The following is a 17,324-nucleotide window of genomic DNA, read 5'->3' on the forward strand; positions in this document are numbered from 1 at the left end:
TTTGGAATGCAGAAAAGTATTAAGTTTGGAATGTTGTATCTTTATGGATGAACTCTACTCCGCCACCGGAGTAGAGTTCATCCATACTACCTGGAGCCACTGCGGTCATCCACAGTGCGTTTCCAGAGGTCTTTTTTGCCACGTACCATCCGGCTATGGAATGAGCTCCCCTCCACGGTGTTTCCCGAGCGCTATGACATGTCCTTCTTCAAACGAGGCTTGTGGAGAGCATTAAGCGGTAGGCAGCGGCTTGGCTCTGCCCCTGGCATTGCTGAAGTCCATGGGCGACGGTAACCACTCACCATCAGGTGGGCCGTATGCTCGTCTGCCTACAAGGGCAATAAAAAAAAATTAAAAAATCTTTTTTACAATAATAACATTATACACCAGTCCAAATTTCAAATAACAACAACTGAAATTATGGGGCACAGTATTAAGTGAAAACCACATTAACATAACGAATGATATTTTTTTTACTTGTTTATTTAAAGAAAACCTTATTTGTTATCGAATTTGAATAAAAATGCTTCGCTTTGCACAACTGTTAATTAAACAACAGTTAACACGATGACTAGCACAATAATAAAATGCGCTAGTATATAAATTGGATTTTGAATTGTATTAAACAGTTTTGCCAAGATGTTGTTCGTATGTGTTAGTGTGTTAGTATTCATATGCTCCGCAACCGCGCACAATACAACTGAAGGTGAGTTTCAATAATTTAAATTGATAAAAGAAGATAAAAGTAACATGTTTCGTCATTTTTTGTATTATTTAAAAAAATACACTGTGACTAATGTGGTCTTTATCAGTTGTTGTGCGATTTAATTGTTAGCACATACCTTATTAAGCGTCTTAATCTTAAAACTTGTTTCGAAGTTGACTTCTAACACAAATCATTATAGTTAATACGTGCATACACGTATAAGGAAAATAATGCTTGACGTCATTCTATTTTTAGTTGTTAATTTTTTTTATATTTAATCAACTTCACAAATCTGTTGTGTATAATATAAAATCCGGTAAGGGATTTACCGAAGGCTGTGGGACCTCGTAGGGAGTTCGGCCCTCGTCCAGAAGAAAAAAAGTGTTCACACAGTATTGTCCTGCACGTTTTCTTTGTATTCGTTATTTTAACGTACAATCACCCGGATGTTCATATGGTAGATTTTCATTCGTGTAAAAACGAATGTATGAACGAGTACTATGCGCCACTGCAACGTTAAAGTTCATTCGATTCGCTTGACAAATCGTCGTAACGCCTTTGAGTATTCGTTTAAACGCTTAAGCGGTATATGATTTTTTGCAGTACAAACGACTTGACTTGAATGGTTCTATGTACAATACAGGTTGAGCCTTGAAAGCTCACCTACAAGTCACATCGCAGCTGGAATAGCCCCTTAGTCTATCAGCGAATAGGTAGAAAAAAATAAAGTAATTGATATTATATTTTATTGTAAAATGTGGGCGAGGCGGGGGTGTCTATGTCGTGCTTTATATTTGGCCATTACCCAAGTCCCATATTCATAAAAATATTACTGTCACCGCCCACTTTGAGCCATGAGGTCGAAAAATAAATTGTGGCCATATCGATCATGAATCTGGAACGCATGACTAATTCGCGCCAAAAACAAGTTTGATTATTGAGATAAATTGAATTTTGTTAATATCATTTAATTACTCATCTAAATCGGCTTACATTTTGAGTTGCCCGATAAAATATTTATATATGGATTTTGGAAATATGTTATGTATATGTGTGTCCACTTCTGTTATGATAACTATAAGTAACTGAAGAATATATTTTAGGTCCGTGCAATGCAAACGAAACGCTCGTATCCTGCAAAGCTGGCTGTCCCACCGACTATTGTCCAACAAGCGACAGCCGCGCTGTAGTTGCTTGCGATCCCCCCTACCCATGTAATCCGGGCTGCGTTTGTAAACCAAATTATAAGCTCTTGAGTCAGGATGACGAGCGATGTGTGCTAACCACAGACTGTCGTAAGTACAACATAGAGTATAATAAAAATAGTTTTATTGGGCATTGCGGTGATATCTTCTGGTTGTCGTAGGGCATCTTCTGAGCTTCTAGGGGTAGGTTTCTAGAGGTAGGCTCCTAGGGGTAGGTTTTTTAAATGAGGTTAACGGTGGGCAGCGACTTGGCTCTGCCCCTGGCATTGCTGAAGTCCATGGGCGACGGTAACCACTCACCAGCAAACTTGTCCATTCTACCGTAAAGCAGTACGCGTCCAGGTTGGAAGGGCGGGGCAGCAGTTGTACCATAAAACTGACACTAAGAACTCAGGTGTTTTTTATTTTTGTTGCTCAGATTAATCAAGACAAAAATATGAAAGATGATATAAATGTTGATGGAATAAGTCCTTGTGAAAGCACTTCTTAAGTGTTTCCCGGTATTAATTGCTTTTATATTTAATTATAACGACACTGATTTATTGTTGAACGGTCCAATGAGAAATCCCCTGAGGCCGTATTTTACTTATAATTTCTTTGTTCTTAAACATTAAGGTGAACACAATTGAGAAATATAAATAAATCCGAGTGGGACGAAATTCAATGGCTAACTGAATGGCTTTGCGAAACAGGTTGGATTTACTAAAGCCTATTAGGAACACTTTGGACTACTATTTATGGATAACTTCTTTGAAGTTAAAGTATATTGTAATGTGAATAAATATATTTCCAGAGATAAGAAGGGTAGGGTATCTATTAAGGCTCGACAAACATTTAGTATTCTGGGGCTGCTTGGATGGATACGCATTGAAACACCAATATTATGACTAAATGTATCTATCTAACACAATTATTTTCGTGAAATTTGATTCAAAAGTCACACTTAATACATTATTTTTTTGAATACCGTAACGAAACTTATTCATGAGCTGTGTAAATAATTAGAATACCATCAGATATTGCCGCAATAACTTAATATCAACAAAAACTTATAGCTTTAACATTTTTTCTACTAAGTACGAGAAAAAAATATATTTCCTAACAACTTCTATTCTAGTATTATTAATCGATATCAGAGGTCATCCTTTGAAGTCGTCGTGGCCCAAAGGATAAGACGTCCGGTGCATTCGTGTTGAGCGATGCACCGGTGTTCGAATTCCAGGCGGGTACCAATTTTTCTAATGAAAGACGTACTCAACAAATGTTCACGATTGACTTCCACAGTGAAAGATTAACATCGTGTAATAAAAATCAAACCCGCAAAATTATAATTTGTGTAATTACTGGCGGTAGGACCTCTTGTGAGTCCGTACGGGTAGGTACCACCACCCTGTCTATTTCTGCGGTGAAGCAGTAATGCGTTTCGGTTTGAAGGGTGGGGCAACCGTTGTAACTATACTTGAGACTTTAGAACTTATATCTCAAGGTGGGTGGCTCATTTACGTTGTAGATGTCTATGGGCTCCAGTAACCACTTACACCAGGTGGGCTGTGAGCTCGTCCACCCATGTAAGCAATGAAAAAAAACTTCTATTGTAGTATTATTAATCGATATCAGAGGTTCAAGGTGTTTTTTTTTTGCCAGCTCCTGTAAATTGCACTAGACCCAATGAAGTCTGGAGCCCGTCACCACCGCCCTGTTTACAAGAAACCTGCGATGATGTCGACGTTACTCCGGTACCTTGTAACGAGTTTATACAAAGCAGCCCTAGATGCATCTGCAAAGATAATTACTTCAGGAACGATAGCGGAATCTGCGTTTCCGCTCAGGAATGTCGCGACATAAACGCGCGTGATTATAATCGCAAGAAGCGTGATAGTAAGAATTTAATCTTATTTTTCAATTAAATGTTAAAGATGTGCTAAATTCCTCCTTATTTAATACGCTTCGATGTCTCGAGCACGAAATTAAACAGTGTAATAATTATTTTTCAGAACTTGATTAGGTGCAATTTTGTTCTTTTTTTAATGCTGTTTAAAGTATATGTCTCATTAGAAAAAATTCTTCTGTTTTGTTTTGATTCGCCCGATTATAAACAATACAGATCACTTAATACACAATAAGCTTCAAAACGCAATCATTATGTAGTACATTAATGCCATAGTTATTGTTGGGTTCAATCAACGGAAACCATGAAAGCGATTTTTGTAATTTTTTAATTGGAATTAAAATTTGTTGCATATTTCATGGCGAGGTTTTAAAACTGTGCAAATATCATATGAGCTAACCGTCCTTTGGAATATGGAAACACGAATTACGTTTTTGTTTTTTGAATGCAGAAAAGTATTGTATTAAAAGTATGTGTTTATTTAAATACGAGTATTTGTATCTATAAATTCATGTTATATATACACATATGTTTAAGTAATATCACCTCAACACTACACCTACCAAGCTTCATCTCTGTACTCCCCTAAGGTAGACTGTTAGAGAATGCCTATGGCATTAAGTCCGCCTTTATACTTTCTAGTATAAGAATTTATAAATAAATAAATAAATAAAAAGTATTAAGTTTGGAATGTTGTATCTTTTTTTACAATATTAACATTGAACAACGGTCCAAATTTCAAAAAACCACGACTGAAGCTATGGGACAGAGTATTATGTGAAAACCACATTAACATAACGAATGATATTTTTTTTACTTGTTTATTTAAAAGAAAACCTTATTTGTTATCAAATTTGAATAAAAATGCTTCGCTTTGCACAACTGTTAATTAAACAACAGTTAACACGATGACGAGCACAATAATAAAATGCGCTAGTATATAAATTGGATTTTGTACTGTATTTATTGTAGTTTTGCCAAGATGTTGTTCGTATGTGTTAGTGTGTTAGTATTCATTTGCTCTTCAACCGCGCACAATACAACAGAAGGTGAGTTTCAATAATACACACATGTGTACATGTGTATACATATACGTTTTGAAGGGTGGGGCAGCCGTTGTAAATATACTGAGACCTTAGAACTTGTATCTCAAGATGGGTGGCGCATTTAAGTTGTAGATGTTTATGGGCTCCAGTAACCACTTAACACCAGGTGGGCTGTGAGCTCGTCCAACCATCTAAACAATAAAAAAAATACATAATGAACAGTCATAGAAGATGATAAGACACTTTCAAATGTCGTGAGGCGAAATCACAGGTGACATTGTAAAGTTGGCCTGCTCGCAAAAAAATTGTCATTTTGTCGTTGCTTATTAAGCTGGGCTACGATTTACGCCCACAGAACTAACGACAAATCGTACACGTGTAAATGGTTAACGACATTTAAAATCCACAAGAATGTCAACAGTCGCGCACTCAAACCAATTACCGATTAATTTTGTTTACTTTAATTTCAGTACCGGAATGTGGTTATAACGAAGTACTGTCGGATTCCAAAATAGTGTGTCCCCCTCAGACTTGTGAGAGCATATACACTACGTATTTATGTGAGTCTAGGGGTGATGAAGTTGGATGTAACTGTTTATCTGGATATTTGAGGAACAGCAGTGGTATATGCATTCCCAGTGAGGAATGTTTTCAAGGTAGGTTTGTAAAAAAAATGTGTATTTAGAGTTTTATGCACTAGGAATATTAAGTTCTGATTCTTAGTCCTGTTTCTTACTGGTGGTAGGACCTCTTGTGAGTCCGCACGGGTAGGTACTACCACCTTGTCTATTTCTGTCGTGAAGCAGTAATGCGTTTGGGTTTGAAGTGTGGGGCAGCCGTTGTAACTATACTGAGATCTTAAAACTTATATCTCAAGGTGGGTGGCGCATTTACGTCGTAGATGTCCATGGGTTCCAGTAACCACTTAACACCAGGTGAGCTGTGAGCTCGTCCACACATCTAAGCAATAAAAAAAACCCTAAACATTACTACAGATTTTGAATACTTGAATCATTGGATTCCTTAAGTTGTGGGAAAGAGATAATATATATCATTTTTATATGATGATGACCGCAATAATTATTTACTAAAAACTATCAAATAACTTAAAATGTGAAACAAAATAAATGAATGAATATAACAAAACATATTTATCCCGCCATATTTATCTATCCCGCCCTTCTACGGCGTTTCCCGAGCACTAGGACACGTCCTTCTTCAAACGAGGCTTGTGGAGAGCACTTAACGGTAGGCAGCGGCTTAGCTGTGACCCTGGCATTGCTGAAGTCCATGAGCGACGACAACAGCTCACCATGGTGAGCCATATGCTCATCCGCCTACCAGAGATATTAAAAAAAAAATATATATATACTAATTAATAGCAAAGTGTAGTCTTATAAATAAATATATAACTTTGGTTGATTGCTTCCCGCTTCCGTAGGTTTAACCCGCGATTCCCTACAAGTGACCCCTGGGTGGTGCAAAACGGGAGCCGAACACATAATCGGTGGTCGGACTTGTCCGACTGGCTGGCGACCACCCTCCAACTAGAGTCCGCCGCCAAATAGCCTAGCTGTGTTCCGGCGTGTGGGTTGGAGAGCCAGTTTTATTCCTTCCCTTTCCTCTTCCTTGTTCGGGGTGAATCTTGATGATGCCTGGAACATGCGGAGCAGACGTGCGTGCGAGCTCGCGGGACGTGATTGTTTGACGGGGGTATAGGGAGACCCAGTGAAACGGTGTTCGCCGCCGCCCGCCGGTCAGTTGGGGACCTGAACCCGGGTGTCTCTACTAAACTCCGCCCCGGGAAGCTGTCCCGCCAACTGGTGTAAAATCCTGCCGTGCTGTCGTCGTGCCGGAGTCGGAGACCGGAGTGGATCCCGGCGATCGCACGCAGGGTGGACTGGGGGCCCTTCCATGCCCTGCGTCAGTCTCTCACGCAACCCGTGGTCGAGCACGTACTGTGTTCCGCGCTTTATTCAGGTATCGTCATGATTTCGCTTCGAACTTCCTACCCCACCCATTCCCACTCTCCAAACAAAAAAAAATCAAACATGACAGTACAAAAAAGGAAAAGGGTTTTGTCGGCGATGCCCCATTCCACATTTAATGTGGATTTCAGCAATGTAAGGGGCCTACACAGCAACCTCGACGCCGTACACCACCATCTTGAGACGGCGCAGCCTGCCCTCCTTTTTCTGACGGAGACGCAGATATCTGCTCCGGATGATACTTCGTACCTTGAATACCCCGGCTACGTATTGGAGCACAACTTCCTGCGTAAAGCCGGGGTGTGTGTATTCGTCCGGGCTGATGTCTGTTGTCGCCGTCTACGAGGCCTCGAACAGCGGGATCTGTCCCTCTTGTGGCTGCGCGTAGACCATGGGGGTTGTACCCGAGTCTACGCGTGCCTGTACAGGTCCCAGAGCAGTGATGCAGGTTCAGCTCTGATAGAGCATGTGCAAGAGGGGACTAGCCGCGTGCTTGAGCAGTACCCATCTGCGGAGGTGGTGGTTCTTGGAGATTTTAACGCTCACCACCAAGAGTGGTTGGGGTCCAGAACCACTGACCTCCCGGGTCGGGCTGCCTACGATTTCGCCCTGGCCTACGGCCTCTCCCAGCTGGTGACACAGCCCACCCGTGTCCCAGATATTGAGGGGCACGAGCCTTCTCTGTTGGACCTTCTGCTGACCACCGATCCAGCCGGATACAGTGTAGTGGTCGACGCTCCGTTTGGATCGTCTGATCACTGCCTTATCCGTGCTGCCACGCCACTCTCTCGTCCTAGTCGTCGAACGACGACCAGGTATCGAAGAGTTTGGCAGTATTTGTCAGCAGATTGGGATGGATTGCGTGAATTTTACGCATCCTACCCATGGGGGCGGTTCTGCTTTTCCTCTGCTGATCCTGACGTCTGTGCGGACCGTCTTAAAGACGTGGTGCTCCAGGGGATGGAATTGTTTATTCCCTCCTCTGAAGTGCCCGTTGGGGGTCGCAGCAGACCCTGGTATAACAATGCCAGCAGGGATGCTGCACACCTCAAGCGGTCCGCATACGTGGCATGGGATAATGCCAGGAGACGTCAGGACCCTAACATCTCAGAGGAAAGGCGGAAATATAACGCCGCTTCCAGGTCCTACAAGAAGGTTATTGCCAAGGCGAAGTCGGAGCACGTTGCTAGAGTTGGCGAGCGACTAAAGAGCTATCCCTCTGGGAGCCGTGCTTTTTGGTCGCTCGCCAAAGCCGCAGAAGGAAACTTTTGCAGGCCTAGTCTCCCACCACTGCGAAAGTCCGATGACAGTCTGGCCCATAGTGCGAAAGAGAAGGCTGACCTTCTGGTCAAACTCTTCGCCTCGAACTCGACCGTGGACGACGGGGGTGCCACACCACCGAACATCCCCCGGTGTGATAGTTCCCTGCTGGAGATCTGCTTTACACAGTGTGCAGTCAGGCGGGAACTCCGACTCCTGGACGTCCATAAGTCGAGTGGGCCAGACGGCATCCCCGCAGTGGTTCTGAAAACGTGCGCCCCTGAGCTGACGCCTGCGCTAACGCGTCTGTATCGCCTCTCTTATTGCGCTAACAGGGTTCCGTCTTCATGGAAGACCGCCCACGTCCACCCTATCCCCAAGAAGGGTGACCGGTCGGACCCATCGAGCTATAGGCCTATCGCGATAACTTCCTTGCTTTCCAAGGTGATGGAGCGAATAATAAATATACAACTCCTGAAGTATCTTGAAGATCGCCAGCTGATCAGTGACCGACAGTACGGTTTCCGTCACGGTCGCTCAGCTGGCGATCTTCTCGTATACCTTACTCACAGGTGGGCTGAAGCCTTGGAGAGTAAGGGCGAGGCTCTTGCTGTGAGCCTTGATATCGCGAAGGCCTTCGACAGGGTCTGGCATAGGGCACTTCTGTCGAAGCTACCATCTTACGGAATCCCCGAGGGTCTCTGCAAGTGGATCGCTAGCTCTTTGGATGGGCGGAGCATCACGGTCGTTGTAGACGGTGATTGCTCTGATACCATGACCATTAACGCTGGCGTTCCACAAGGTTCTCTTTAGGGTCCTCCCCCCCACGCTTTTCATCCTGTATATCAATGACATGCTGTCTATTGATGGCATGCATTGCTATGCGTATGACAGCACGGGGGATGCGCGATATATCGGCCATCAGAGTCTCTCTCGGAGCGTGGTGCAGGAGAGACGATCAAAACTTGTGTCTGAAGTGGAGAACTCTCTGGGGCGAGTCTCCAAATGGGGTGAATTGAACTTGATTCAATTCAACCCGTTAAAGACACAAGTTTGCGCGTTCACTGCGAAGAAGGACCCCTTTGTCATGGCGCCGCAATTCCAAGGAGTATCCCTGCAACCTTCCGAGAGTATTGGGATACTTGGGGTCGAGATTTCGAGCGATGTCCAGTTTCGGAGTCATCTGGAAGGCAAAGCCAAGTTGGCGTCCAAAATGCTGGGAGTCCTCAACAGAGCGAAGCGGTACTTCACGCCTGGACAAAGGCTTTTGCTTTATAAAGCACAAGTCCGGCCTCGCGTGGAGTACTGCTCCCATCTCTGGGCCGGGGCTCCCAAATACCAGCTTCTTCCATTTGACTCCATACAGAGGAGGGCCGTTCGGATTGTCGATAATCCCATTCTCACGGATCGTTTGGAGCCTCTGGGTCTGCGGAGGGACTTCGGTTCCCTCTGCATTTTGTACCGTATGTTCCATGGGGAGTGCTCTGAGGAATTGTTCGAGATGATACCGGCATCTCGTTTTTACCATCGCACCGCCCGCCACCGGAGTAGAGTTCATCCATACTACCTGGAGCCACTGCGGTCATCCACAGTGCGTTTCCAGAGGTCTTTTTTGCCACGTACCATCCGGCTATGGAATGAGCTCCCCTCCACGGTGTTTCCCGAGCGCTATGACATGTCCTTCTTCAAACGAGGCTTGTGGAGAGTATTAAACGGTAGGCAGCGGCTTGGCTCTGCCCCTGGCATTGCTGAAGTCCATGGGCGACGGTAACCACTCACCATCAGGTGGGCCGTATGCTCGTCTGCCTACAAGGGCAATAAAAAAAAAAAAAAAATTGTGCTAGTAAAGACGGGGATAGGTAAATAAATAAACATATTTCCGTGTCATTTTAACGTATCTGGTTGTTAACGAAACTTGAAACCAGATTACACGACTTCAAGGTACGATAGGGAGTATCAACCCATGCGGCCTTATCATAAACCTCACAGTCCGTGAATATCAATAGTTTGGCAGGTAATTATGTATTTTCCAAGAAAATTTGGTATCTGTTTACGGGATTTGAACGCCAATATAATCGCATCGCTTGATGTCGGACGACTTTACAGACTTTAATTCAAATTATAATAATATATCTATTGTTAAGAGCTGCCACGTGTCGTTTGTCAGTCTTTCATAAAAATGATAGTAAAATCCTTTTCATTTTCTTCCCTTCTACTAGCACTAATATTGTGCTTGTACAATAATTTTTTTTACTCATTGTTGATTATCCTGACTGACGTTTTCTGTTTCGGTCTATAGAGTTTCTTAAAAACTTCTGCAAAAGATTTATATTTAGATTGCGAAAATAATCCTGTCTCCCCCTTTCGTATATAACTCGACTTTTATCTTTAGTCTTTCCTGCAATACTCGTAGTCTCCTTTTCCTAAGGAATTCAGCGTTTGTTTTTCTTGTAGCGGAGAATTGCTCGCTTCCTTCTGAATGTATACCGACATGCGCAATTCCGAATCCCAATTGTTCCTACGTTCAGGAAGTTTCCTTCAAAAGAGAAGCCTGTTATTGTAAGCCTGGTTTCATATTATCCGAGGTCAATGGGGAATGCATTAAGATCGAAAATTGTCCAAGTATGTACAGTAATTATGTTTACGCCAATTTTGTTTTAGTAAAAATCCAATATTGACATCCCTAAAATTACGAAATATAAATTTTCAATTGAGGAAAAAATAGGGACATTATAATGTTATTTTTAAACCCAGCGTGGCTAAGGAATGATACTACATATAAGGAATAATATCTATAGTTTTAGGATTGGTAGATGAAAAGTTTCAGAAGAACCAATCCCTGAAAAATGTAAATCATGGTACTATAGAAATATTGGTTTAGCTGTTGAAATTCAAGCATCACTGCTTTTTAAAGACTAAAAGCTTTTCAAAGATTTGGTTGTTTTTTTTTTCAAGAAGAACAACAATGCGGGGTAAACGGAACATATTCCGATTGCGGCTTTCGATGCCCAAACCAGTATTGTCCTGAAGACGACAGTTTACTCCAAATAGCGTGTAAGCCTGGGCGACCCTGCCCGCCTGGCTGCGTATGTAAGGATAACTACAAAAGAAAAAGTCGCGAAGAAGACGATGTTTGCGTACTCGCCTCAGATTGTCGTAAGATTCATTTTGTTAAATACCCATTAATGTTTAGATGATCAGTAACAGCGTATTGTAGCTTTTTTTCTTATGCAAATAGAAGGTACGGAATTTTGTGGGATCGCACGGGTAGGTACCACCATCTTGCTTATTTCTGCCGTGAAGTAGCAATTTTAAAGACGGTCAGCCGTTCTAGTATACAACTGTCACTTAGAACTCATGTTTTATGGTGGGCGACAGCATTCACGTTGTCGATGTCAATTGGCTTCGATATCCACTCAAAATCGGCCATATACTCAATATCGGCTCAACATAGCCCTCCTGCTAGATGGAGCGATGACCTCCGCAAGGCAGCTGGCAGTAACTGGATGCGTAGAACCGAAGATCGGGTTCAGTGGCGAGCTTTGAGGGAGGCCTATGTCCAGCAGTGGACTGCCGCAGGCTGATGCTGATCGGCCATGCCGTGAATTACTTCACACCTTTAAGCAGTAAAAAAATTACCAACTCCTTTGCATATCAATGAAAGAGCTAATTTATTCTGTTAATTTTACATTAATTTTGTCCAATATATTTTAGCACCCGTCAATTGCACTAGGCCTAATGAAGTTTGGAATCCCTGTTCGCAATGTTTGGCGGAACGATGCGAAGATGCTAACACTACTAATTGTTATGATCCGCCCGGCTCAAACTGTGACCCTAGGTGCGTGTGTGTAGATGGGTATAAAAGAAACAAAGATGACGTTTGCGTCCCGGAGAAAGCGTGTCGTAAGTAAAATAATTAGACTAAACAAAAAAAACTAAAAAAAATAAACAGTTTCTCTTTAATGCATTTTTTTTAAGACTTTTTGTGTAGGTTTCGATCTGATAACGTCTTATAAATCGATGAACCTCAGCTGCACGCACGATAAAGTGTCACGTTCCGCCTGAGCCTGAGTGTGCAAGCGAGAGCGCGGAACAAGCGATAGAGAAAGACGATCGGCCCAAGCTTTGGCATCTCTCTACTCGCGTGACGCTAGAGCGTCTGGAAGTTTGATAAGTTCTGTTGCTGACGTAGTCACCCAAAACTATCGTCCGTAAACCGACTTTACAAACAACCAATATATTTTTTTATACTTCTCATAAATGTACTTAACTATTACATATTCTTTTTACAGCTGGTCGATGTCCGATACCGATTAAATGTAGACCGACATGTGCTGTTCCTAATCCAAAAAAATGTTCTAAGTATAAATTACCTGCCAACAATGAGGATGGGTGTCAATGTAAGAAAGGATACATTTTGTCGGAACTCGATGGGAAATGTGTTGCAATCGACAAATGTCCCAGTAAGTTTGGTAACACTGTTTACATATCCAGATTTTAGCTTCCTAATAGAGGTATCACGGAAGTTTGCCAACTGAGTTTCTCGCCGGATTTTCTCAGTAGGTTGCGTTTCCGATCCGGTGGTATATTCTGCGAAGCACTGCTCCTGCTAGGGCCAGTATTAGCAACACTCTCTGTTAGAGCCCCGTGAGCTCACCTACACGTTAGGGCGAAGCTGATATTATAGCTTCTCAAGGTTATCAGCGTAGGTAGGAAAAAAAACACAAGGTTATTGTTTTGTATTGTAAGTATTATCATAAATAATGTAGAGATGTAGACTTTGAAACGTAAGGTCGAAATTTCGATTTTATTGTATCAAGGTTTTTCCAACATAATAACAGGGATTTTGTATGAGTTAAGGTTAAGACCTAAACGCCTATTAAGACTATTACCGCCAGCATATTTATAAAATTTCCTTATGTGATTTCATTACACGATGATGTTTCTACACCGAGCAAATCATTCAGATAAAATTTTATATTTACAATTATTTAAAAGAAATATTGTCGGTCCTAAGATCATGCCTAGTTGCAGTTTGTTTGTAAGCGTTATTGAGTTTTCGTGACCCATATCTCTATTTAAAATTATTTTTACGTTTACTCTCGCGTTTTTAATTGTCATTTTATAATTTCTGACATTTTAAATACTGTACAATTGATTTGTCAGTAACCACCGATAAACTAGTCTTAATTATGTACCTATTTGCTCCTTGTTTTATAAGCTGCCTTTTACGGAACATCTTTTTTACAAACTCTTTTAAGCTTTTGCCATATAATCACACTATTATTTTACGGGTTCTCACACTAAAACTTACACATTACAGTCTGCCCTTAATCATGGCGTTTGCCACAGCCCTGAAATATCAGGAACTGATCGTGTAATGTGATGTAGTTAGAACCCGTTAAATAATGTTATGTATAAATTATTTTTTTTGTCATTTTATTATTTATTTTCTCTTCTTCAACCGGTGTCCACCCAATGCTGAGTGTAGGTCTCTTCGAATGCACCCCATTCTCTTCAGTCTCTTGCCTTTCTCATCCAGTCTCTACCAACCACTTTGACCACGTCATCTGACCACCTTGTTGGCTGTCTGCCCACGTTACGACGTCCAGTACGAGGTCTCCACTCCAGTACTTTTGTGTCCCACCGATTGTCAGTGCGACGGCATATGTGGCCGGCCCACTTCCACTTTTTCCGAGCAATCACTTTGACTATGTCAGTCAAACCAGTTCTTCTGCGGATTTTGGTATTGCGCATTGTATCCCTTAAAGAAATGCCTAACATAGCCTGTTCTATGGCTCTGTGCATGACTTGCATTTTGGTCATAATATGCTTTGTGAGCTTTGTGAGCGATATTTGGTTTAGTCTATATATATAAAAATTAATTGCTGTTCGTTAGTCTCACTAAAACTCGAGAACGGCTGGAACGGTTTGGTTAATTTTGGTCTTGAATTATTTGTGGAAGTCCAGAGAAGGTTTAAAAGGTAGATAAATATGAAAATGCTCAGAATGAAACAAAGATAACAATTTTGTTTTTCCTTTGATGTGTCCCCCATTGGACGGATTCCTTTTGTTTGTTTTAAGTTTATTTGATACAAAAGCTTAGGTCTTTTATTTCTCAATTGAGGCACTACGAAGTCTGCTGGGCCAGCTAGTGCTTGATAAAGATTTAATTTGCTTTTACAGAAATGGGAGGTTGCAACGGTGATCCGCATGCGGTAATAAAAGAATGTCCGTTGGCTTGTCCGTCTACTTGTGAGGCACCGGAGGCTAAGCCCTGTAAAAAGAAATGTGCTCCTGTCGGATGCGAATGCGAATCTGGTTATATACTTTCGAAAACAAAAGGCAAATGTATCAGCCCCGAAGAATGCCCAGGCTAGTAGCTCAATTATTAGTCTTGAAATATTTAAACTAGAAGATAGTTTGGAATCATAATTATGTAAAGTATTCGTTTAATATGATATTAAGTTGGGTTTGTTCACAATATCCTTTAAAAGTGAATCACATTTAATTTCATATCAATTTATTTTCGCTTGTGTTACAACACGAAGAATTTTAGTTTAGTTATTATAAAATATCTGCAATTATTTGTCATTAAGTTTTTCAACAAAACCTTTTTTGTCCTATTCCCCCAAATAAAAAATATATCGTTTATTTTGATATTTGCGTTGAGACTTTAGTTACAACAGTTTCTATGTTTTTTTTTATTTATCTTTCACTTCGATGAGTGGGCGAGTTTACGGCCCACCTGGTATTAAATGGTTACTGGAGCCCATAGACATCTACAAGGTAAATGCTACCACCCATCTTAACGCATAAATTCTAAGAACTATTTGTACAACTGTACAACGACTGCCCCACCCATCAAACTGCAACGCATTACTGCTTCACGGCAGAAATAGGCAGGGTGGTGGTACCTACGAGTACGGGCTTACAAGACGCCATATCATCAATAATTATGCAAATTATAATCATTGGTACTACGTTAATTTTGTCCTACATCTAGGTGGAAACCCTTGTGGTCCAAATGGTACTTACGTCCAATGCAAGTCCGGGTGCCCTACTGATTATTGCCCTGTAGATGATAACATGGGGATTTTGATCTGCGAGTATTTCCCGTTCAGCCCATGCTACTCTGGATGTATCTGCAAACTTAGCTATAAAAGACTTAGCACAGAAGATCCGAAATGTATCGCATCTTGGGAGTGCCGTAAGTGGTTTTATTTATCATGCCTAACGTTTAACGTAGTGATGTGAAATATCAACGCAATATGTTGGTAGAATCGAAATGTTTTTCTCTGCGATTCATACTTGAGACCTATTTCAGATGATATGAACCGTTTCTCACGAGACCACTGCTCTCCATGATTTTTTGTTCGTAAATTGTAGGTATTTGCAAAAAATATTTATTGCCGCATTTTTCATAGACGAGTTATCGACATAAATTCTAAAGTCGACTTTATTTGCTTCTCCTCCCGATCCACTAACGGTGCTTTTAGGTACCTCAAGCACCGGTCACCGTTCTCGTCGAACCCGCCGCTTGCGACGAAGGGCTCGACGAGTAAATTAACCCTCAGACACAGCCCACTGAGTTTTTCGCCGGATCTTCTTAGTGGGTCACGTTTCCGATCCGGTGGTAGATTCTGCGAAGCACGGCTCTTGCTAGAGTTCGTGTTAGCAACGTCGTCAGGTTTGAGCCCCGTGAGCTCACCTACTAGTTAAGGTTCCGCTGAAATAGCCTCTCAAGGCTATCAGCATAGGTAGGAAGAAAAAAAAAATTGCTTCTATGTGGAGAGAGGGAGAGCTATTACTGGACACATAAAATGTAAATTAAATATTGTACACTGCTTGTAATTTATGGTAAAAACCACTTTATATATAGATGTACATAAGTCCATTGTATAATGTTCGATTAAATGAATATAATTTTATCGCTTTCAGCACCTGTGAACTGTACGAGACAAAATGAAGTTTGGGATCCTTCTCCTCCAGCTTGTTTATCGGAGTATTGTGAAGATGTCGACCGCCCTCCAGCTGTTTGCAATACACTAGTTTTTAACAATGAACCTAAATGTGTTTGTAAAGAGAATTATTTCAGGAACTCTTCAAGTATTTGCATAAGCGCCCAGGAATGTCGAGAGATTAACGCTTCAAAAACATAGCTGGATAAGAAGAAGAAAGAATCTTTTTGTTTTGTTTATTTTACTTTATTTTTCATTCAATACAAACTAGAGCCATACATTTAAAAAGTATTTGCGTACGTATGATATTATAGTATACACAGACTTTAGGAGTTTTGTAAAATGTGCACAATATGCTGTCGAAAAACATGCAAAATTTCTCGGACAATAGAAGAGTGAGAGACTCAATGTGTCTCATGACTCTCATGTTAAACTTTAAGATATCTCTGGTTAAAATTATTTTTACGGTTAAAACGCGAATAGTTCCCAATCGGCGTTTAGTCCGGAAGCTGTAAAGTATTCGGTTAAATCTTAGAAGTAGTTATAATTATGTCTACGACTCACTAAAGTCGACGAAAATACCATTCAAAATGTCTTTTTTTTTATTGCTTAGATGGGTGGACGAGCTTACAGCCCACCTGGTGTTAAGTGGTTACTGGATCGAGGCGATTGGCCAACCCCACGTGGGGGCTACGGACCGTCGAGGCGGTTTACCCGGTCTTTGATGACTGGGTGAATCGTGGCGAAGGACGTCTCACCTTTCGTCTGGTGCAGGTGCTGACCGGGCACGGATGCTTCGGGAAGTACCTGCGCCGGATAGGGGCTGAGCCGACGACGAGGTGTCACCATTGTGGACACGACCTGGACACGGCGGAGCATACGCTCGCTGTCTGCCCCGCTTGGGAGGTGCAGCGCCGTGTCCTGGTCGCAAAGATAGGACCTGACTTGTCGCTGCCTGGCGTCGTGGCGTCGATGCTTGGCAGCGATGAGTCATGGAAGGCTATGCTCGACTTCTGCGAGTGCACCATCTCGCAGAAGGAGGCGGCGGGGCGAGTGAGGGAAAGCTCTCCTCACTACGCAGAAACCCGCCGCCGCCGAGCAGGGGGTCGGGACCGGGGTCGTATCCGTGACCTGGCCCCCTAAGAGCTAGGGGTCCCACCCGTTTTGTGCGGGGAGAGACCCAGACGTAGGGTGGCGTGCTTGCACGCTCACCCGCAATAGGAAGCCGGGTGATGGCAGACCGCGTTCCCCCGACCGCTCTGGGGGAAGG

At 42.2% G+C, this 17,324-nt stretch overlaps 1 protein-coding gene across 7 annotated transcripts; it reads left to right on the forward strand.

Annotated features, from left to right (window-relative positions):
- The first annotated feature begins 320 nt into the window (after positions 1-320).
- LOC134199063 (zonadhesin-like) lies at positions 321-16,650 on the forward strand. 7 transcript variants are annotated; one of them, XM_062669117.1, is made up of 11 exons: positions 321-706; positions 1,810-2,001; positions 3,556-3,789; positions 5,316-5,501; positions 10,548-10,715; positions 11,049-11,249; positions 11,808-11,996; positions 12,386-12,556; positions 14,280-14,468; positions 15,100-15,303; positions 16,035-16,650. In XM_062669117.1, the coding sequence occupies exons 1-11, from the start codon at positions 640-642 to the stop codon at positions 16,253-16,255; spliced, it is 2,022 nt and encodes a 673-aa protein (XP_062525101.1). In that variant the 5' UTR covers positions 321-639; the 3' UTR covers positions 16,256-16,650. The 7 variants fall into 7 exon arrangements, with proteins under 7 accessions (XP_062525101.1, XP_062525102.1, XP_062525103.1 ...); XM_062669118.1 differs by having other exon boundaries at positions 547-706; positions 11,052-11,249; XM_062669119.1 differs by lacking the exon at positions 10,548-10,715 and having other exon boundaries at positions 547-706.
- Positions 16,651-17,324: the final 674 nt, after the last annotated feature.

Source organism: Bombyx mori, chromosome 6 (assembly GCF_030269925.1).
Source record: "Bombyx mori chromosome 6, ASM3026992v2".
NCBI classification, from domain to species: Eukaryota; Metazoa; Arthropoda; class Insecta; order Lepidoptera; family Bombycidae; genus Bombyx; species Bombyx mori.